General features: G+C 37.5%; 1 protein-coding gene across 5 annotated transcripts in view; it reads right to left on the bottom strand.

Annotated features, from left to right (window-relative positions):
• spag9a (sperm associated antigen 9a) overlaps positions 1 to 24,056 on the bottom strand; it is a 43,110-nt gene that overhangs the window by 7,280 nt on the left and 11,774 nt on the right. For 3 of the 5 annotated variants that reach the window (XM_047149862.2, XM_053674784.1, XM_017454838.3), the window contains exons 3-21: positions 20,309 to 20,379; positions 19,979 to 20,073; positions 18,977 to 19,145; positions 16,669 to 16,755; positions 15,517 to 15,661; positions 14,739 to 14,832; positions 13,156 to 13,277; positions 10,987 to 11,044; positions 10,707 to 10,859; positions 10,159 to 10,210; positions 9,862 to 9,992; positions 8,632 to 8,688; positions 5,990 to 6,151; positions 5,723 to 5,852; positions 4,299 to 4,388; positions 3,233 to 3,379; positions 2,691 to 2,859; positions 2,310 to 2,543; positions 625 to 817 (exon numbers count right to left, since the gene is read on the bottom strand). In XM_047149862.2, the coding sequence (XP_047005818.1) occupies positions 625 to 817; positions 2,310 to 2,543; positions 2,691 to 2,859; positions 3,233 to 3,379; positions 4,299 to 4,388; positions 5,723 to 5,852; positions 5,990 to 6,151; positions 8,632 to 8,688; positions 9,862 to 9,992; positions 10,159 to 10,210; positions 10,707 to 10,859; positions 10,987 to 11,044; positions 13,156 to 13,277; positions 14,739 to 14,832; positions 15,517 to 15,661; positions 16,669 to 16,755; positions 18,977 to 19,145; positions 19,979 to 20,073; positions 20,309 to 20,379 (2,359 nt within the window). The remainder of the gene's footprint in view (positions 1 to 624; positions 818 to 2,309; positions 2,544 to 2,690; positions 2,860 to 3,232; positions 3,380 to 4,298; positions 4,389 to 5,722; positions 5,853 to 5,989; positions 6,152 to 8,631; positions 8,689 to 9,861; positions 9,993 to 10,158; positions 10,211 to 10,706; positions 10,860 to 10,986; positions 11,045 to 13,155; positions 13,278 to 14,738; positions 14,833 to 15,516; positions 15,662 to 16,668; positions 16,756 to 18,976; positions 19,146 to 19,978; positions 20,074 to 20,308; positions 20,380 to 24,056) is intronic. The other 2 variants (XM_053674790.1, XM_053674803.1) reach the window with 2 other exon arrangements.

Genomic DNA, 24,056 nt, shown 5'->3' with positions numbered 1-24,056 from the left:
TCCTCCAAATATTGCGAAGATTTTGTTTTTACTCAAAATACTAGAAGGACTGAACCAGGTTGTTTTACTATTTACAAATGTGCACCAAGTAAGATTATTATTATGGATAATGCAATGAAAAAAATCAACACAGCTGTAAGTCTATATGGTAAATGACAAGAGATTTACTCGAACGTAAGTATTGTACTAGTGTCACTGATTACAATGGCTGTTCAGAATGGATTTTAATTTGCATTCAGGAGACTGCAAGAGCCCTTAAAAGCCTAAATAGAACACTACGTAGATTCATGCAGGCTTATCTAGGGGGATACATGATTTTCTCCTAACGAATGCACTGTATTAGAATCCTCACTGAAGCAGAGCCCATATTGTCAGAAAGGGGTTTGGTTTAGGAACCAGTTCTTTTGGTGGCACTCTGTCTGATTTGAGGTGGTTTTATGGCCACTAAAGCAGTCTAGGGAAAAAAAATGTGATAACCCTCTATTGCACAGTCCACTGGCTACAGACTGGATCTGGACACAGACCAGATATGAACTAAATGTCATGAATGCAGAGAGATGTACAGACTGTGTCAAGCACAGAATGAAAGATTGATAGCAAACCTTTCATTCTCTCTGTACTCACCTCACACTGTCTGTGGCTGTAGAGCTCTGAGTGGGCTGTGCTCCCAGTGGATCTGTGAATACGTGCTCAGTGTAAATGCCAGGCTGGCTGGTATCTGTATCCGGTGCCTCCTCTTCTTCCTCAGTAGCCTCAGTGGCTTCCTCTGCCGTGGGAACGCCATCTTCATTGGGGCTAGGTTCCCTAGACAACTCCACTGCACACACAGTAGCGTAACTGTACCACTTACCATTGACCATTAACACGAGAATTACACCAAGCTTCAAACTACTAAAGATAACTGAGTAACAGGCTCTGGCTTCAGTTTAATCATAGCTAAGAAAGAGTTTTACAAATGTCATGAACACATGCATTTTTTCAGGATTGAAGTTGAATGAATATATTTCTGAAGATATTCTTTTATTGTCTCCTTTGCTAAAATTATAGATATTCTCTGTGTTGTTCTCTCAACTCTGCTATTATCACATACAGTATGAATTACTTAATTCTAGATATCATCTAGACTTGAGGTAATGATGCATACTAGTATCTCACACTGTATTGCCTAGATTATACAGACGCCTACTTCCTGCCTAGAGTTTAGATTTGTGTTGTTTGGTACTGGAATTGAACTGATGATGATTATTTGATTTAGTTGGAAAGGTAATAAAGAAATAATTGCGTAATCATATATTATACCATGGTCAGTCTGAATACTCCATTCTGATTGGCCGGAAGGTGTGCATTCAAACCATATAATGCACGGGTACTTGCAGTCAGTTTAACCACCGTACTAATTTATTTAGGGCTGCACCTAACGATTATTTTCATAATCGATCGGTTGGCCGATTTTTTCGATTAATCGGGGGTTTGTGCTTTCAGTAACATTTCTTCGTTTATTTAAAATAAAATCCACAAACTGAGTGTTACAAATATAAACTAATATATGTTTATATTATATAATAGTATTTATGCATTACTTTTTATAAAAGGTAACACTGACATAAACAGTAAACTGAAGAAAGTCATTGTCGGTGACTCTGGGTATCTGCTAAAGCTAGCGGTGTCACTTAACGTGCGTATGACATCATGCGCTGTTGACTAGGAAGCGGCTTATACTTCAGGATAGTAAAAAAATTATAGAGTTCCTTTTGAAACGATACTACCAGAGTACGTCATTTAGGACACAACTTTAGTATTTACTCTCTGAAGCGTGTTTTCAGAACAGAAGTAACATAGTGAGTAAATGCACCCCGTGCTGCGCGCAGACCAACTAATCGATAATGAGATTCATTGACAACGATTTTCATAATAGTTGTTGAAGCTCTAAATTTAATGCACTGCCTATAAACAACTCTAAGCACAGTTACAGCTGCATACAGTAGTTAAACTCAGAGCTTCGTTATTAGTAGAGACGCGACACAGGCACAGGTAATTCACACACACACACATCTCTCTCTCTCTCGCTCTAATAACTATTTATTATAATACATTCAAATAAATATCATCTTATCACACTACTTTATCTCTGTGTATGATTTAGGCAGAATTCTAGATCTAAGATTTTGGTTTGTTTGTCAGTTTTGGCATGATCATTATAATTATCACCGTCACGCCATGGTATAATTTTAATTTCTCCGAGCTGGTCTCTCTTGAGCCCCCCTCTAATTAAACCCCTGTTCATCCCAATTACAATAAATAGTTCTTACCTCTACCTCTTACAGGACTGAGCTCTGCTAGAAGCTCATTGGTTCCTGATCTGCCTGTTTGAGTTCCAGACCCCAACCCTTCTGCTGTACAGCCAACTGCTGAGATGCCACTCAGAGCTCCCTCACTGCCATGTGAGCTGTTACTGGCCAAACTGCCTGTCAGTGAACTTTCAAGCCTCGCCTCCGAGTCCTGATGAACTTCTTCTCCAGCAATATAGTCTGTCTCCAGGACACCTAAAGCACAAACAAGAACTCTTAATAATTGTCCTTCCTATAAATTTATTGGACCTAGGTTTCATTACACAGCATAGAAAGGTATAACGCAAGCAAAGATCATTTCAAATTGTCAAATAATGTCAAATAGATGTGTGTTTGGCTGACCTGGCACGCTGGCGATGCACAGCACGTGCGAGTTGCAGACGTAAAAGCTATCCAGCAGCTCAGAGGGCTGTGTTGCATCGAGGATAATGACTTTAGTGGAGGATTGTGTGCTGGTGCAGATCCAAACATGGCTGGAAATGTCCATCTGTGCCACTTCTCGTTCCTGCTCCTGACATACATACGCACATACACATGGTTAGATAATCTATATCAACGTGAGGATTCTGTCCACAGAGAAACTCTATCTATAAAATAACTACCAAAATAAAATAAAATTGGATTAACAAAAAATACAAAGACACACTAGTCAGGGAGAAATGCTCTGAGGCATATCCATAAACCCATAAATCTAATTCAGATGTAAAAAAAAATAAAAATAATGATGACATAGTAAGTATGTGTTTTAGTCTCTCTGTGATTAGAAATAATGTTTTTGATCCCTTTTTATAATATCTGTTATAATTTGTTTTCATCGAAATTAACTTCAAATTTGCAAAACATAATCAAAAAATTCTGCAACTTGCACTGACGAAGGCTGTCACCTTGTGCTCCTGCTGGTCCAGGCTGCTTTGAGAGCCTTTCCTCGGTCTGGATGTTTCTCCTTCAGCTCCAGGGTCATTATTACACACACCTAAGCCTGCGTCATGTGGCTTTCCACCTGAGAGGTTTACACCGGCTGCACACCACAGCTACCGAAAGAACAAATACATTTCAGCTTCATGCTCACTCAGTATGCTTACATGGACAACAATAATCCAATATTACCCCAATTAAGACAATACTCTGATTAAGAAACTACCATGTAAACACAGATTACCGATTACTTTAATCGGACTAAAGTCATACTCAAAGTAAACACAAATCGAATTAAGACGTGAAGTATTCCTGTTTTAGTCGCATTATCGAAGTGTATTACAGATATGTAAACACCTTAATCACACTATTAACGTCATGTGAGAGTTTTCACCGCATTTTGTGACAGGACACACACATGGCAGGGCTCAAGCGTTTGACAGAAAACAAGAGACCACACCTGCGTCTAAAACCATGTACTTACCTACTATATAGTAGGTGAAATACACGTATCTCGGCTACTATATAGTAGGTAAGTACGCGGTTTTGGACACAGCCCACGGCTTCAAGCAGTTGTCTATTAGCACGTACAGCATGACAAATAATTAACTGCACTTGAAGCGTTCGTAAAATTAAAAATTAAACACCCAAAACTGTATACGGTACCATAACGAAGACGAACTGTATGTTGATACATGAAATTCTGGAGGGAACGTGGAACGGCGTTGCGTGGGGACGTAATGACGTGTGCTGTTAATCGATCTATGTTCTATAACATGTAAAACGAGAACATGAAAGGAATATTCTAAAAGCGACTCATGTAAACACCTTAATCACAGCATTGTCTTATTCAGAATAAGGTCAATAATTAGATTATTGCTGTCCATATAAACATAGTCACTGAGAATCTATACACGATGCACTGAAAATGTAAATAAGTGTGTACAGGATTAGAGGGTGTGTAGCATATATACCATAAAGAATTACTTTAAATTTATAATGATGTAACACAGTAATAAATCCCAAAACACTGACCTTCATAGAAGAATCTTTCTGATCCAGTGGTCTCAGGTACACAGGCACAGGCAAGTTCATCTTATTCTCTGCTTGCCTACCATTTGCTTCCTGTGAATACAAAATAGAGCAAGTTTTACAAAATTACATCAGGAGAGGACATACGTTAAATACGATAGCTAGCTTACTAGGCAAGTGAACGCTCCAATGTGCTTGCCAAGTCCCATGTTGTGTTCGGCTGGGCTTTAAGTAAAAAGTACAACAAGCTAATTATATGCTTGTGGTGCTATAGCATTGATGTTATAGTTTTGTGCTGCATTGTATAGTATTTTGCTTAGTTTAGTCACTGTTTCCATGTCTGGAAAGATTGTCTGGAATCCGTTCAAGCTAATTTGTATGTCTAGTAAAAAACAGCCAAACCACATCCTTGGATCAAGTGTGTAGTGTAGTGTGTAGTGGGCTTTGCACCAAAAAAAAAATGAAGCAGCTGGTGTTATGTTCAATGTAGCCTATCAAATCAAAAGGTATATTTTGCAAAAGTCAATAGGGAGTGGAGGTTTTCTTGCTGGATGAGTGATGTGAAAAAAAAAAAGTAAAACATATTAACAGTCCACTAAACCTGCTTGTTCACTGGGCAACTGTAAATGAAAAACTGAAACCCTGCATATATAATCTGCTTATGCTGGGTGGCCGGGTTCCTGATTTGTCCACCCCTGTACTTATAAAATGTTTGCTTGATCATATTTGATCAGAAATTCAGTGGATTTGAGTTTGCATTAAAAGTGATATACACAATACAATTTATAACTACTCTCTTTTTTTTGGTACTCACGCACCTGTATACTACTCCCCACTCACTTTTGGAAACCTTCTGTGACGTAAATGCTATTTAATACAATGTTCTTTTTTTAAAACTAAAGCTGAAGATCTCATTCACAAGCTCGAAAGACATTTTGTGAAACAATTGTTGCTTATATTTGACATTTTTCAGATTGTTTGCAGGAATATAAGTAAATCATTTCACATACACATTTTTAGAAATGATCTCTGAGATGTGTACAATTTACATTTACGGCATTTGGCAGACGCCCTCATCCAGAGCGACTTACATTCATCTCATTTATACATTTGAGCGCTTGATGGTTAAGGGTCTTGCTCAAGGGCCCAACAGTGGCAGTTTGGCGGTGCTGGGATTTGAACTCACGATCTTCTGGTGAACATCTTAACCACTGATCTACCACTGCCCCTTATGCATAACAATTATATTTTATAAGATTTAATCAAAAATATGACTGTTATCTAACATGCATTGTGCTAAATGCAAATCCAAATGAATCAAAGTAAGATAGATAAAAGCAACCCACTTATCTCCAGTTTACTCCTGCCATCAAATAACTTGCCTGAACTATCAAAATTGTAAACTTTAGTGTAGCTTAAACTCTTGCCTTGTATTTACTGGGCAGACTCCAGCCATGAGCTGCCATCTGCCCGTCCTCCTTCTGTACGTGGGCTTTGACCTGTCGGTACTGAGCCTTCTTTTGCTCCCTACGTGACGGAGAAGTGCACAGGTCCACTCTGAAAGAGGCGAGACATAACAATTCAAATGGATCACTTTGACCTGAATAGAATACAAGGCTTAAAGGCAAACACAGTTTGAGGATAAGTGAGCTGTAGAGTTGCTGAAGCTAAAACGATGCTAAATGAGCCCTTACTCATCTTTGAGGAAGTCAAAGGCTTTGGAACGCTCCGTGGGGAACTGGGAGAAGGTGCTGCTCTTCCTCATGCCACTGGGTGGGTTGTACTTGACATTAGAAGGAGGAGGCTTCATCGCACTGCTGCTGCTGGAGGACGAGGAACTGAACAGCCGGCTGAAGCTGAGACGGACACACAGACACACACACACACACACACACGCACACAGAGAGAGAGAGAACACATGCAGGGATGGTAATGGGAGCAAGACACACACACTTGCCACATGGACACAGCCAAGGCCTGCCCTAGTACATCAATAACATTACAGAACAGGCAAATACCTGCAGTACTGGAGTTGCTACAATCTTTTTGGGAAAAAAAGTCTAGCACTATCTGAGGAAACCCTGTGCAGAATCCTACATGACATTCACAAAGTTAAAGAACCCTCAATCTATCCAAAGAACTCATGAAAAACCTTTCTGTAAGAGTCACTACAAGGATATGTGCTGAATAAAGAACATCTGAATAAAGTCATATTTATAATTCGACTTTCAGGGATATAAAATCCTTAATTTTCCAGTGGTCTACATATACACACTCCGCACCCGATTTATTGTGTAAGGAAATGTAGTGAAATGAACAGAAATGATTATTTTATTAAAGTAAAATATATGATACATGATGTCACAAGACATCAATAAGAATGTTTATTAACATTTACTCACTACATTACTTCTGTTCCGAAAACACGCTCCGGAGAGTAAATACTAAAGTTGTGTCCCAAATGACATACTATACACTTACACTATGCACTATGTACTCTACAGACTACAACCCCTAGTTGTCAGTGGTGTAATTGCAGGGGGTCCGTAGGAAAGTTTTAAAAATGCTTAAATAATATATATATTTTTTGTTAAATGTATCAAAACATATTCAAATGAGATGTTTTAAAATTAATCAATTTAGTTATTCACAAATATCACATTAACTGAGCTGACCATCGTTCACTGATGGATTTATTTAAAATTTATTCACAAATGAAATGATAATTTGCAAAAACCTACAAGTGCTCGACAAGATCAAGTGTCGCATTGATGGATAAAATAAACAAAGGATAATTCAGTCAAATTATCCTTTGTCAAATCCTGAGTCAAATTTAATGTCGCACCAACAATAAAATGTAAAAAATACAATCTTGAAATGTTTTGATGAAATTTTTATGTTAATATTATTAATGTTAAATACTAATCAAATAAAGCAACATATATAGAAATAACTGTTTAATATATAGCCTATAATTGTTGTGGAGTGAGGGGGTCCATGTGGATTGTTTGAAATATTCTAGGGGTCCAAAGCTCACAAAAGGTTGAGAACCACTCAACACTAGTGTATGAATTTTAGAAAGGTACTACTGTCTCAAATAGAACACATTAGTTTTTTACTAACTTGAAAGTTTGCCCCCTGTCCGATTAACCAGCCAACTAATCGATCATGAAAATAATCATTAGTTGCAGCCCTAATATATATATATATATATATATATATGTAGTGTTCTAGTGTCAGCCCTTTACATCTGTCTGCCTATTTCCTACTATCTGTGCTCACATACTGTATTTTAATAGAGCTGAATTCCCAGTAAAGTTCTTCTCGTTTACATATTTTATCTGTTTCTGTTGTCAAACGATAGAGCGAGTATGAAATAATGACTGAAACACGCCCTATTAAGATTACATGTTAACCAGCACTCACTTCCAAGCCATTTCAAAGTTGCTGCTTTGCACTGCTAAAATCCTGATTTATAACCATGACACCCTCTGACAAAAACACAAGTTAAAGACAATGGCTGTGCTGTGATTTCGGCTGTATGTAAAATGCTCACTCAGAGATAAAGTTAGAAGTGAATGAATGTTTACAGAGTAGTTGCGGCGGAAAAGCAGGACCTTGCACTCTTGGGGCAGTACTGGCCACTCTCTTCTACAGAAAGTAGCTAAGGTTTGCCCAAAAACTTGCTAGATATGTCACTAGGTGTTTTTTTAAGGTAAAAAAAGTCGCTAAATGGGTTTGAAAAGTGGGCCAGAGCAGTCTCTGTCACAGTGAGTGAGTGAATAATGGGAGGACGGGGAGGGGCTGCAGTGGGGTGTCATATTTTAAGTGAAAGGATTGTATTCGTGTTCTGGGGATAAATAAAATGGCTATTTTTAAGGTTTTGCTGTACTTAAATTTCAAACCGGCAAATTCAAGCAGTTCAAGCACCTTGTACGAACCTTGGTGAGATATTATCTCAAAAGTTCAGGAAATAAAGTCAGAATTCTGAGATATAAAGGCGCAATTACCTGTTTTATTTTTTTTCCTCTGTGGTGGAAATGGTCTTCCATACATATTCAACTTATCCAACTGATAAAAACAATATATCATGAACTGAGGCAGACTAAGGAGCACCGCAAGCAGGAGCAGCCCAAGGAAAAACTCACAGGAAAATAATCATATTGATTTTTTGCAACTCTGGGCTGAGGGCAACAGAGGAGCAGTTAGGATAGGACTGTTTTACCTACTTGCTGAAGACCACCAGCACATCAAGTGAGAAAAGAAACACATGAGTAATAAACATACAAATAAACCACTTCTTAATGTAGAGAATAATTGGAGTTGAAATGCTTACAATTGCCAGATGCTAGACTTCTTCTTCTCAGTAAGAGCAGGATTTTCCCTGGATGCACTGTAGAGGAATAGAATATACCATTATGTATGGAATAAAACACAACGTTGTCTATGATTATTTTCCTTTAACGGCACACCCAGAAGTGTTTTTTTTTTTTCCTTCTTAAATTGGCAATTTGCCAACACTGTAGTGTCTTGAATTCCACTCACTCATGTCACAGGATTCATGTTCACTTACTGTATATACCACTTCATTCGCACCTATGTTCAATTACTGTCTTGGATTACATTCATCCATGTCTGTGTGCACTTCTGGTTAGATGTTATATATATATAATGACATACATTATCAGTTTATAGTCACGTTTAATATTGTAGAAAATCTGCAAAACAAGGAACTTCTTGTTATCATTTATTTTATAACAGCTATAACAAATCTTTCCTATATCAGCTATAATAAATCTTTCAGCCTACGTTTGTTTCTCTGGTTAATAAGACAAAAAAGTAGTTTGTCATGTCACCAAAAAAACCAACAAAGTCCTCTGTCCTGAAGACTTTTCCTTGTTGGAATACTTAAAGTTACAGCTTTATTTCTGACTGTTACAAAACGCTGACAATGGAGACCTTTTTAAAAATTCACATGAACTTTTACAGACTTTTAATCTGATTAAATGGAGCATAAATCCCTGTGTAACTTGTTACTACAGAGACAAGAATGAGTGCATTTATTATATACCTTGCGGCCTGATCTACTGTCTGAGCCACACTGTTAAAAAAAATTAATCAACACCTTCTGACCAATCAGAATCAAGAACTCAACAGTGCTGTGATATAAAATTCAATAGATGCAAGCAACTCCCTGATCTCTATCTGATGAGGCAGAAATACAAGCATTTAATCAGAGCCTTGGCAGACCATAAATGAAACCCCTATTAAAAGGACACTGTCTACTGTAAACAATTAAACACCACTTATAACAGCTGTAGTGAATTCATTTTTATACAAGTTTTGGAGCCCTGGTCGTGACCAGAAGGTCAGAGAGCCACTGTTGAATCCTTGAACAAGGTCTTGAACGTCCATCTTCTCTACATGCTTAGAGATAAAAGGGCCTTTACACCAATTCTAATTCTAACGATTGCCTACTATAAGAACAACAACAATTCAGTACTCTGAACCAAAAGCTGTACGTTTTTTTTTTTTTTTTTAAACAAACATTCCAATGAGTGTTTACCGGATCATTTCTGTCCACCTGACAGCCTCCTGTAGCTCCATCAGCCTCTCTTTATACTGGTTCCTTTCCATCAGCACACGTGCCATCTCTACCCGGGTGAACCGACGCCTCTGAGCTGTGGGCACGTCACTCTACGTACAAAACACAGACACACTTTGCTTCAACCAGCATTAGGACATTTACTGTATATGCACTACAATTTTGTATATCCCATGCACACTTCTGCTATTGAACAAAGCCACGCTTAATGACATAAAACCAAATCAAATACTTGGTATTTAGGCAATATATTCTCACCTCATCGTCCTCTTTGTTATTCAGTTTGACGCTCTCCATTTCAGCCCGAACTCTATTGCATATAAAAATTCATATTAGTCAAATAGTACACAATATTCATTAATTCTACAGCTTTATTCTTGTCGAGGTTGCAATGGATCCAGTATCCTAGAAACACTGGGCTTGAGGCAGGTATACACCCTGGATGGGATGTCCATCACAGAATACCATGTGCACACACACACACACATTCATAACTAGGGGCAATTTAGATTAGCCAAGCCACCTACCAGCATGTTTTGGGAGGTAGGAGGAAACCGGATAGCCCTGAGAAAACCTACATGAAACTGTGGAGACTATATAAACTTCCCTAGGCTATTATTGCTATATACTGTAGTCTTATGGCATAAAAAATATCCTTATGACAAAAAAGCACTGTTTTATGGGTAGACAAACCAAGCTTGGTGTCATGCTGCCAGTTTTATGAAAACACTACATACTGTAATGCAGTAAGTTTTAATAAATTAATTAAAAAGACTCAGAAGAAAGAGAAGAAAGGTGTCACAAACTTCTTGAGCTCTTCCTCAAGCTCTTTGTTCTTCTCCTCCAGTTTGGCCTTTGTCTGCAAAACGGTGTCCAGCTCTCCCTGAAGAACCTCCCTCTCAGACGTAAGTTCATCTACTTGGACGATCAGGTCATTCTTTACCACATTCAGTGCATTTCTGCATACACACACACACGCACTTTCAGCCATTTTGATCATATTTTTGTTCCAGCAGTATGGTTGTGCCTAATTTTCTGTCAAAACGTGTTTTTCTCAAATGTGTTTTTTCTGAAAATTGCTCCTACTTTGTCTCCAGCAGCTGTGTGTTTTCCAGAATGAGATTCTCTACTTCTCGGCCCATTCCTGCAAAAAAAAAAAAAGACCAATTACAGTGAGAACTTAAGATCCCAGTGTCAGTTTGTCTCTCTTTTGGGACAAGGACCTGGTATGACTTCTGGGTTTAACCAAGATTGGGGAAGATATGAAAACACACACACCGAGATATATATACACACAAGTAAAGGAAAAGAGTCACAACTGAACTGAATAACTGAACACTTGAGGGAGAGGCAGGCAGTCAGACATGAAATAGGAGAGCATATGGTATGTCTTACCAAGCAAACTCAGGTCTGAAAAAGCATGCAGTCCATGTTAAGCAGAGAGAACAGGAAGGATGAAGATAGCCTTTAAGTAAATGAAGCCAACAAGTAAACCAGAACAAAACATACAGAATGTTATCTCCCACCCCTTTTAATGCAGTACAGATGTCTTATTTGTCAAATATATGAAACGTTACTTCAATGCAAATTGTTTGCTCTCTTTAGTATTATGAAGTAATGGAAAATGAATGAAAAAAGGAAAAAATGACTCTACATGCAACCATTGTCCTTGACAGAGACACAGACAGGAAGTGACACACAGACGGGAAAAGAAACAGCCAGAAGGGTTATATACACACCAGAGTACTCCACTGGGATAAGGCACAAAAACCAGAGAACAGGAGGATACAGCATGGAGAGAAAGAGTGCAGTTAGCGTTATACATACAGCAGGGACTGACTGCATGATTACACAGCACAAGGAAAGCACATAATACTCAGCTGACCCCATCATGATTTTTACGAATACTACTAATTTCATTGCCAAAATTTTGTTGCAGCTAGGTCTGTCACTGCACCTACTTTTGCTGGACGATATACTGTCCCAGAAATAATTGCGATGAATGATATTATTGTCATTTTATGTCACAGATATAATGATAATGTAACAGCATAATAATGCAAGTACACCCTTTCAAACAGCGATGAACTTTGAATTCTTAAGAATATTCAGACATTGTAACGTGTTTTAGTGCATTGTTACGGTAAAAGCGTATACACAACGTGACTTATCATTCTACTTAGCTCCTTACTTAAGTTCAGTTCACCTGTGCATTCGTGTCATTTTGTGCAGATGCGAGTTGTAATATGAGGTTTATGCTGTGTTTGTCTGATTTAATCTCATATTTGTATTGGATGTTTTTGGGTGAGTTAATTAACCCGCTAGTAAAGCGCTTCAGTTTACCGCTGTTCATTCAGCTTCAGCTCACACAGCTTAAACGGCTCAATCCCCAACATAATTGACTAGGACTGGATTACCTGAAACACTAGAACTATTCTTTTTCTTCTTCAAAAAACACTGTTAGTTCACTAATATCTTGCATCATTTATTCAGCAGTATGTTTTAATTAGACTCAGTGATAGTGCTTGCTACACGTCCTAAATTTAACAAAGTTTTTTCATTCGAATGTCCATTTTTATCTTACATTCGACAAACGAGAGGACAGAAGCAGCGTGAGCGGCTAAAATGTTGGTAACATTCGTTCGCATGTAATCACAACGGGCAATATCGAGGTCAGCAAAAATGATCAAGGTCATGTCCACATGTACAATAAGTTGATAACGTAATTATCGTGATAAGCCTAGTTGCAGCTCGTGTTCGGCTTTCTTTAAACACACATACGACCTGCAAGCAGCCAATCAGAACAATCCTGGGGCAGAGGTGACTAGTTAACAGCAACAATTAAGGAAATGGAGAGGAAGCGAGGTTTACCGCACCTTTAGTTAAATAAATAGCACAAATCCGGTCCGGTGAACTCAAGCCAGTCAGACAGTACTGCTGCTTACTTTATTTCATATGTTTAATTTAGTTTTAGCACTCAGCAATACACCTTCCACTCGTGTCAAAAAATACCTCGGACTATAAAGAGCAAACCTTATTTTTGAGCAATAGTGTTTTTCTAATATACTATGTATTGAAATACTCCCCCCCCAAACAAAAAGTTCTACTTCCACAATTTATATAAATACCTCAATTGCAATAACTATCAATAACTGGCGATACTCAATAGCATGCTGTTTTCTTTCTTCCTAGTATTTAGGAGATAAGAGACGATGATTAACAAGATTTTTCTTTTTAAGAAAGAAAAGCTCTTACCCAGAAGATCAGCTCCTTCATCCACATCCCCAATGAGACCCGAGCCTGCGCTTGACAGCTCCTCAAACAGAGAGTCTGTGTTACGGTTAAACGCCTTGTTCTCTATGCCTTTAGTCGGGGTGCTGGAACACAAGAAATGGTATACGCTCAGCATTATTACAGCCACAAATAATGAGTACAATTTTATAGTTGCAATTTGAGCGTATTTATTGTTAATAAGATAAATCTGAATCAAATCCATGCAAAGGGTCTGTTTAAGTGGTGTTGACATCAGAGGAGTGAACGTGTTGTGAGTACTTAACCTTCATAATGTAGCAGGTCGTAATTTTGAGAAATTTTCTAATTATTTTATTTATTTACAGACATAGTTCCAGTAAAGCTTCTCATTATTATGATACAGTAATTGACTTTATTTTCTCTTCAACTGGAGGAAACAGGCTCTTGCAAATGTAATAAGTGTCTTTAGTCTGTATTACATTTACATTTATTCATTTAGCAGACACTTTTATCCAAAGCGACTTACAAATGAGGAAATACAAGCAAAGCGAAATATCAAGCAGAGAGCAATACAAGTAGTGCTACCATACAAGATCTATAATTGAGTTCTAGAGAAGCAAAAAGCACAGAGTAGAGGTGTAAGAGCTGGAGTAATTTTTTACATTTATTTATTTATTTGTTTTTATAAATAATGTGGGGTTGGCATTTTAGGGGTTAGTTAAGTGCTCATGGAAGAGGTGGGTCTTTGGCTGTTTTTTGAAGATAGTGATGGATTTTGCGGTCTGGATTGAGGTTGGAAGTTCATTCCACCACTGAGGGACAGTTAGTGTGAAGGTTCTGGAAAGGGACCTTGAGCCATGCTGAGTAGGCACTAATAAGTGTCAGTCATTAACCGATCGCAGATTGGGAATGTAAGCCTTCAGGAGAGTGTTGAGGTAGGGAGGTGCTGTTCCAGACCAGGTCTTATACATTAACATCAAGGCCTTGAATTTGATACGGGAAGCCATAGGAAGCCAGTGGAGGTAGTTGAAAATGGGTGTGACATGGGTTCTTTTGGGCTGGTTGAAGACAAGGCATGCTGCTGCATTCTGTATCATTTAAAGGGTTTTGATGGAGCTGGCTGGGAGGCCCATGAGTAGTGTGTTGCAGTAGTAAAGTTTTGAGATGACAAGAGCCTGGACTAGTAAAAACAACCAAATTTATTAATTTACAGCCTCCATTCACTAAGTGACATTCAGACAGCAACAAATCAGCAATAAATTTATTTGCATTGACACCACCCTGTATGGTGTACCTGAAGATAGAAACACCCTCTAACTACACATCCATTAAGACAAGCACATAAAATGGACAACACATTATTTTGTTAATACAAAAAGACACACTCTACAGTAGACCCTGTTAACAGATGGTGTCATCAGTTTTGCAATATTTTTTTTTTCATGGTCAAACCTTCAGAATATTATCATTGTTTGTTTTCGGTTGTCCAGTTTATGTCACGACAGCTATGGCAAGGACACATTTGATTATAATACATTGTACATGCATTATAAAATTAGTTATAAATTGGATATAACGTTGTGTACCTGGAGCCTTTGTAGCCACTGAGGTCCAGATGGAGCTCTGGAGTTGATTCGATAATAGCTTGCACATCAGACTTGTCCTCATTCTCCACCAAACCTACATGACCCAGGTGGCACATAACATGTAGTGATATAGTGATACGAAGTAAAAATGCATTTAAACTGCATTTAATAGGCTAAAGACATGCATTAGTAATGCAAGACCGTGGAATTATAAGGTTGTCTGAACGTAATTATCTGACAGTTCTGTCATTTTAATACACTGAGCCATAACATTTTGACGTTTTAACATTTGGTGTAATATTTTTGTGTAAAACATCTCACGTACTGTATACAGTGACATGTAAATAACATGTATAACTTTTTTTGTGCAACAAAAAAATCAGGTAAGACTTACAATTGCAACTTTTATAATACTTTTGGGGGAAACAGCAAGAACTCGATCAGTTTAATTTTGTTTAATTCAACAGACTGTCTAGTATTTCAGGATATACTAGTATTTCATAAAAACACTGATACTTTCTTTTTTATTTCTTTATTTTTTTTTTATGCAAATAGGATGTAAAAGTTGATTAGCCTACAATCAGCAAGTTAAGAGCTGAGTATTCTCTTTCCCATTGTTTTGCTCAGGCTGTGTTTTTAATCCCCAGAAAGACACCTCAGCTCTTCATATTACTAGCGTATTACTAGCATCATCCTGATTTTCATAACATTTCAGTTTCAAAGTATAACTCAGGTTGAGGATTTGAATCTCAGACTAACCCATGTGATACTGACTCACCGGTTGAAATTGAGCGAGTCCCCGGTGCAGCCTGCACCTCAGCACACCTGCTGGAACCGTCTCCATTCTCCCGCTGAGACTCCAACCCTGGCTCTGAGGCTGTGGTGGACATGGGTGTGACAGAACTGGAACCTAACAGCTCATCCTGAAATTACCAAAAGCACACTCTTATTAAAGGCCACAACAGAGGTCAGAGGTCACATCTCTGTGACAGCTCGGTGAGAGAGGGAACAAGAGAACTAACCATGTAACGCAAATTATGATGCATTGGATCGAGTGCTCATATTAGATTAATTAAATAACAGAACTTTATGTTAAGGCAAACATTTTGTGAGCGATAAAAATTTTGAACACAAAGAACAGAAAACAGCAAGGTAAACCATTACTCGTTAATTTAGGAGCCACATTCAAAGAGAAGCTACAACACATCACATAAGGACTAATAATAATACTGAAACAGCAGATAAATTAATACTGAAAACCACAAACAACTTAACATAATTCACATACAGAGCTCACCAGGGCACACAAAGACCACAACATACAACAACACTGCAAACAACAAATCAATCTTCACTAAAAAAAAAAAAACTTATGCAAAATAAATGCATTTAGCTATATTGTCGCACAGAACAGCCCACAACCAAAGCCCAGCAAGTGCTAATCTTTAGAATCCATTTCAAAATAAGTTAAACATGTAGTTCTCAATTATAGCAATTTGGAATAACTATGACTATAGTAGATGAGCATTACCGTTTTCAGATTAACTAGTGATACTAGTCTAGCTTAATGAATAATGTTTAAATGGAGAATGAAGCGGATTTTGTGAAACTGAAATGCCATGCGATCAAACTGTAAACAAGCTGTATGCAACCACATTTATCATTCACTCATCTACAGCAACCACTTTACACACTCTGGATTGAGCACCATCTGTTAATCGAAATAATTTGAATTTGCTATGCCCGAGGACTGTCCAGTTCTGATCTTCCAATTAAACTCTTTTGAACTATACATACTCCTCACTTTAGTGGTTGCATTCAGCACAACACAGGATGAGACGTGGATGTTGCAAAGCTGTACGACAAACTCGGCGTCAGTGCATGATGGTGAAATGAACTGCGCGCGTTCGGCTGTTACAGAGCCAACTACCTTACAGTCGTCTGCCAGCATATTCCCCCAAGCCTCCTGTGCACTATTACCCTCGCTTTTCTGTGGAGGATCCTCCGCCTCCAGCTGCTTGGGGAAGAGAATTCAAGTGAAGCATGATTCGTGGCATGATAACTGTACAATCCAGTATCATGGTTTTGGGTATATCAGCAACAGCATGCTTCTCATTTTCTAAACTGGATGAGTAATTTAGTTAGGAAGACTGATGGACCTGTTACCCTTCAGTTAGTTTATCAATACATAGAAATACAGTTATCTCAGTTATCTATTTTTGGCCTAGTACCGTGCAAAAGTCCTAGACCCCCTAGGTTTGTAATAGAAATGTTGTCTTTAATGCCCATTTGATGTCTTGTGCATTAGTGTCAGAAAACAAAACTTATTATAAACATCTCCTTACAGAAAACTTCAACATGCCAGCTATTTGTTTGTTAGCTGAATATCAACAATTTTTGTATTTGTTCAGCATTAGCCTTGAATTATTTTGAGTATCCATCTTAAAAGCCCAAGTGAAGAGGCTGTTACGACAGAAAAAAAAATCATAAATTAAAAAAAGCGCATTCATATAAAGCTGTGATTACAGATGTTACTTCTTTTAGAGCTGCAGTGTTACAGAAAATGAAGCAACATGCAATCACATTGTGAATTTAACAGTGCTGTAGTATAACGTAAATACGATTATAGGTATAGGTACTGAATATTGTAATTACATTATAACAACACTGTATTTGTATCGTCACAACACTGAATGACACGACCGTCCTCTTATTTCATTTATTTTGACACTGCATAAATGCAGATCATTAAACTACACAATTATCCGTGTTCAGAATTATTTTCTAGGTATTAAGATTGTTTTTACAGGGTGAAAATTCAGACGTGATATTTTATATGACTAATTCAGAAGTCAAAATTTTATCGAGTATATTTCGCACTAATTCTTGCAAAACATTACTGTATGCATTTAACCCAAGTGCAGCCATGTTGAATTAGGCAGGAATAAGCCAATTGGATCGATGCACCAATCAAAACACAGAATGTGTCAAAGTGACAGTTTTAGTTTCACAGTGTTGTATGAAGTGTCATGGAAATAATTCAGCAAACAATCAAATAAATAAACAAATAAATCTGTGTGACATGTATGCCCACTTTTCACTGTAGTAGTATTATTTCTTAATTGTCACATTACACTATTAACTTGTATGTTTGTGTATTTCTTTAATATAGTAATGTATAAAATATTATACATTGTAGTACTTGTTGATGTTTAGAATATTCATGTAATTGCTTTTTAAAGCATCTTCACAGCATCTTTTCTACATAAGCCTATGACTTTTGCACGATATTTCATCTGTTCTTCCGAAAGTACGCACCATATCATTAGCGTCCTGCAGCATTTCTCTTTTTTTTTTTTTCCTAATCCCCACTATTTCGAGATAACATAACACAAATGCTAGAACTATTTCCAACTGGCTTTCCACAGTATACCATCACACTGACATAACATCCCAAATGTGTTTGAGGTTATTGACATGCATATGAAAGCATTTTAAGCATCAGTAACCACCAGACAGAAGAACCCAGACTGAAGCTTGCAGCTTACATTTTCTTTTTTTAAAGTAGTTTACCAAAACTCCCTTGCCAAGGTCTTCTGTATGGTATACGTGGATATTTCGTCAAGCATAAATACAAGTCAGACATAGATACAGCTCAAAAGCCAGTGAGAGTGAGTGTGTCACATGGTTTGAGATACTCACCTGCAAAATATTCGTTTAGTATTCATTCTCTTAAGTCTTAGCAACTATGCTTGATGTATAAATGCTTAAATATCTTAAATCGTCCTATGTCAATACTGTTGCTCTGAGTCAGCATCTGCTGAACATATCTGAGAAGAACATAATTCCTCCAGTTATATACACTGTTTGTGTGTGCGACTTTGAAAACAGAAAGAGATGCAGTCCTGACAGGCATCTAAGTGTGTGAATGGTTTGAAAATATAGAGCGTCTCACACGGGCTCTACTATAACATCAGAGAGCAACCTCTGTCCTGCTCCCTCCTTCATCTTCAAAGCCACATCATTACAAATGCCAAGTGTTCTTCTCTAATCCACAACACCAGCTGGCAGTTTATTAACACAAGCACGCTAACGCAAATGTTTCCTGAAGCTTATGTCCATATTGCATTGGTACTGTGGCCTTAAGATTATAGTCCTATATCACTTCATTGAGGTTATATTATTGATATATTATGCATGCTGCATCACACCAGGGAATTCTATAGAGGTTTAAGTACCTTGAGACTGGCATTCGATCGATGCTGACTGAGATCAGTGAATCTCCAGCCTTCTGTTCCTGGAGTCTCTGCACGGCCCAGAAAATCTGGGATCTGAGAGTTGTTCCCACCACCACCACCACCACCACCAGACATGGGGAAGATGCCCAGAGAGAGGGGTCGCTCTTTCCTAGAATACAGATGTTCATCCAAGTATGAATGCAGACAGGAAGACAGACAGACAAACAAAATTTTATAGTGCCATAGACTGAACATTTCATTAGCAGTACCTCTATACTGTAAATTCATATCACATAAACTGTGAAAGGTGAACAAAAATCTCAAGAAGACAACACCATAATCTGTTGTTTGACTAGATTTTACATTAAAATAGAACGTTATTACATAGCAACATATTTAATATCTATATAATATACATTAGCAAAAAAAAAATGTGACCGCAATACGTTGAACTGCTGAAAATAATGAAATGTAATATATTTTAGGACACATATTTGAAAATTGATACATAATTTGAAAATACAAAGAAATAAACTACCCCATTAAGAACATGCATCAACTGAAATGCATTTTCCTGCAAGAAACACAACAGACTTTTATTATTTATTATTATTGTTAAATAATGATGTTTGTTCTGACTGCCCTTATATACACCACTAACAGACCAGACAAATGCCACTTTGTGTCTCCCTATGACAGTTATGTTGATTTCCCTTATAAAGCTTATTTTATATATCTATCATTTTCATGATATACATATACATATATCTAGCATTTTCATTCATATCATTCATTCATTTCTATCCCTACTTAGATGAATAATGTAAATGAACTTCTCAGAACGTTGATAATTGTTGCATTTATGTTGGATGTATGATTTTTATACTGCAAAATAACACTTAATAACAGCACATGGTATTTTCACTTCAGCATGCATTTGTTTGCAAGTTCGCAATCAGTTCTGAATGGATTATTTTCATAAGCTATACAGCCCTGTCCTACCTGACTCTACCCAGGGTTCCTGTATCTGAGGCCTCTCCTCCAGTCATCTGCTGGAGTTTAATGCGCTCTACATGCTCCATGTAGTTATGAATCATCTGGAGGAAAGAGAGGAAAACATCACCGCTGATAACTGGTAACATATTTAGCATCATAACTACTGATAAGTATGTGCCTCTGATCAAACACAGATCTGTTTATGAAGCTGGTGGTGCTCTATACCACCTTGATTGTTATCACTTAATCCTGTCATTCTCAATGGATTTTCAGGTATTGCATGGACAAAACCTTTCAACTGACTGATAAACATTAGAGATGATGCTGATGTGTTACCTCTGTGTGTCGCTGATGGAGAGCATTGTACTCTTTCTTGAGTTCTGCCTCCCGCTCCTCCAAACGGCTTACTATGAGTGAGAGAGACAAAAAAAGACAGAGAGAGATTGATTGAGAGAGGGAGAGAGAGAGAGAGAGAGAGAGAGAGAGAGAGAGAGAGAGAGAGAATGGGTGAAAATCACCTCATAGGATGCTACTCATTTTAAAACTGTCCTTATGTGGCACAACAGAAACGCATTCCCCCTATCTCCTGGAAATTGCAAATTCGAATCCTGACAATGCCACAGCCATCTGAGAGCAATACTGGACAGGCTGCCTGGGTAGGAAAGATGGCATTACTTTCTCACCTAACACCTACACTAGCCAATTCTGAGCATGTGTGAACTAATGTATGTATTAAAATGGGGTCAAATGGGGTCATATCCTTATGAACACCAAGAAAGTCTGGGGTTATACTTGATGCATGGCAGATATACAAGCAGCATTGTTCACATAGTTGCATGCCTAACTCTCCCACATCTGGAGGATTAAAAGCTCTGCCTACTAGGGAGCAGGTCAGAGTTTAAACATCCTTCACCTTCTCCAGAATTCTTTCTTTGACCACTTCCTCTCATTTTACACAATCAGGAGTTGACGGTCAATGATAATGCTTCTTGAGAAACACAAAATTGAATGAATAAAGGCACGGGTTGCTTCACACACTACCTTCACCGCTTACATCTTTACTGCACAACGTGCATGGGTTGTATTTTTATTATTTTTGTAGAAATGCACAATCAGTATGCTGAATAAATGCAGGATGTGCATGTCAGCCATCTTGCATACATGTGGTTAAAAGCAAGTATAACCCTAAACTGCAAACCAAATATTGATTCAAATAACATTCAGTCTGCAAGAACACCATGAATTCAACTGGGCATGAACAGAAATCTTGATGCACTGTGCCCTGTCATTCCCGCCTCATTCCAAAGATTCCAAAGTCCTTGAGATCCAAGGGTTGTGTAGGTCACTGAAGCAATGAAAACTTGCTTGGCTCAGTACTTGTATGACCAACCAAACCTTTTTACAGTGATCCAATTTTTATGCTCCTGTGCTCAGTGAATAAATTATACCTAGATCTTCAGGAACATGGTCTTTCACCTTTGGTGGTCATACCCCATTTGAGAATAAATCCAGTAAGTGGTTCTGAGATTACATTCTGTACACCAATGTTGAATTCACAAGTGGTTTGCTTGGATGGAGATAACTCATAATCCTCCCCATTTTCCTTTAACTCTTCCAATCCAGTATCTGTTTTCCTTCAAACAGATTCCAGGGGATGCTATAAACAGAATGCCAACTCCCACATCATGTGAAAGTTGTAAAACATTGATATGGAGCAGTTGCCATCAGAAAGGACATGCATCCATCTGAATCATGTAGTGCTACTGTTTAACCACTAGGTAGTAGTAGTCTATTAAAAGGGATTTTGTGAAGCTGCTAGTGGAAATCAGTTTGGGCATTTCTAGTACAATGAGTAAATCTGGAATCTTGAGATGAGTACCTGGTCCTAGCTGAGTGTAAAATTTATCCTTTTGCTCAGGTGAAATTTCAGCAAATTAAATTAACTGGCTCAACTGAGGGCAAAATCCTCATATAAAATGTCAGGATTTGAGTGGCTGGTAGCTGGTAACTCAGTGGATGCCAACTGTTTAATAAATTCTTCACAGACTGCGGAAATGATTTCATTTAGTGATGCATGAAAATAGGCGTGCATCAGTCAGATCAGCGAGACATTTTTAACTCTTGTGAGGGTGGAGTGGGAGGTCAGATATAAAGCTTACAAAACAAAGAAAGACAGCACATCTTCAACAATGTTCAGAACAACTCCATTAAAATTTTTACTTGAAACCAAATAAATAGATGGAAATGTTGTCTTGTTTTAGTAGCCATTTAGAAAAGACCGTTGCCATTTTATTTAAAAAATAAACAAATAAAAATTACTACATCAATGCATTCAGCAAAAAACTCAGTAAACTACAGAAAGAAAGAAAAAAAAGAAAATCAAACATAACTTCAAAAAAATAAATCATATACTTGCATATAAACTACAATGGACACAATTCAAGTACCCTGGGTGGCTGATTACTCATCAATTCATTCATCTATAGTAAGCTCTTTATTCTGGTCTGGGTCACCGTGGCTTAAATTATTTTATATTTGCTTTTTATTTGGAAAATAGAACACAGGAAATTGATTAGAAAATATCACAGGTAGGTACAAGCAAAATAAATGCAGAAGCAGTGGGACTGATGAAACAGTCCTCCACACACCTTTACCTTTCAAATTAAAATAGGTGTCTGGATCAGAATTTCAGAATACCATTGAATACCAAATCCCAATACAATACTCTGCAATTCAAAACAATACAATACAATATACATTTTTGTATGATTATTTAGTGTAACTAAACTACAAACATAAATAAATGCTGTAGGCTAGTATAAATCCCCTTAAAGTTCCAAGTTCTTACTCAGTTCTTCATCTTAAAGCTTGTTATTCAGTACTATGAATTATTCAGTAACCAAAGTAGAACTATTGAATGTAATTCAACACTAAATCCTGTAACTAGTTAAATGCAACTTTGAAAGGAATTTGACAGCCTATTCTTCTATCACACATCAGTATAAATATGAAATATGTTTATGCTCCAATTACAGAATGGGAAAGCTCCACTTCACATTTACAGTCACAGGGGGAAAAGGACCACTTGAATGCAAAAAGGTCTGGAGAGAAACCCGGTCCATATCAGTACATAAATACAAATAAATAAATTAGCAAATAAATAAATAAATAAATAAGCACATAAATGCAACCATGACTGAATAAAAAACCCAAACCCAGTATCCAAGGGTTTACTGAAAAGTAACATGTTCTTTGTAATACTTTACTTATCATGTCATTTCAGGTAACATCTTTAAACATTTGCATGCCATAAACAACTCACAAAGATTAGGTGGAACTGAGCCCTAATACAGGTTTAGACTTTTGTACATACTGATAAAACTGAATACACGTAAAAAGCCAAACCGGTCCAGACTCTGTGCTCACTTTCAGATGTGGTATGGCTTAGTAGCTCAAAGTGACACAGCCCTGAGGCCGTGGTGAAAGATGGAGTAGAGGGAGTCTGTCTTTGATGTGTGGATGTGATGTATGGAGGGGACTCATGTAGCCTGCACATGAACAGATGAATAAATCAGCAGCTCCCATGACAACTCAAACCTCAATTAGTCAGGATCCAGGCTGTAACAGACAGCGGTCTAAATTTGCCTTTTTTAAAAGGGAAACAAAATGTGGATTATAATCTGCATTATGAATAAGTGGGCATTTTTAAATATATTATATATATATATATATATATATATATATATTTGAAGCAACAACATTGCAAATGGAAGCTCATTTACAAATGTATCGACATTAATCAATCATTAATAACAACTTGTACATAGTCCTGGATCTTCTGTACCTTTTAGAGCATGCTGTAAATGCTTTGGTCATGCTTAAACTGGACTATGAACTCAGTGGGAAATATTTCTCAGACAGCATACAGCTCTTGTGAATCATTCACCACTTACCAGGGTTTGCTGCACATAGCTGCTTTTTTGAGCTGTAATTTCCATACATGAGCACCATATTAGAGAGTCTATGGGTGTATGCTTTGGTACACATGAGAGCTTTATAATTCCCAAATAAGCTACCATACAAC

Source organism: Ictalurus punctatus, chromosome 2, assembly GCF_001660625.3.
Source record: "Ictalurus punctatus breed USDA103 chromosome 2, Coco_2.0, whole genome shotgun sequence".
In the NCBI taxonomy this organism is placed as follows: domain Eukaryota; kingdom Metazoa; phylum Chordata; class Actinopteri; order Siluriformes; family Ictaluridae; genus Ictalurus; species Ictalurus punctatus.
This window is presented reverse-complemented; position numbering and strand designations above follow the sequence as displayed.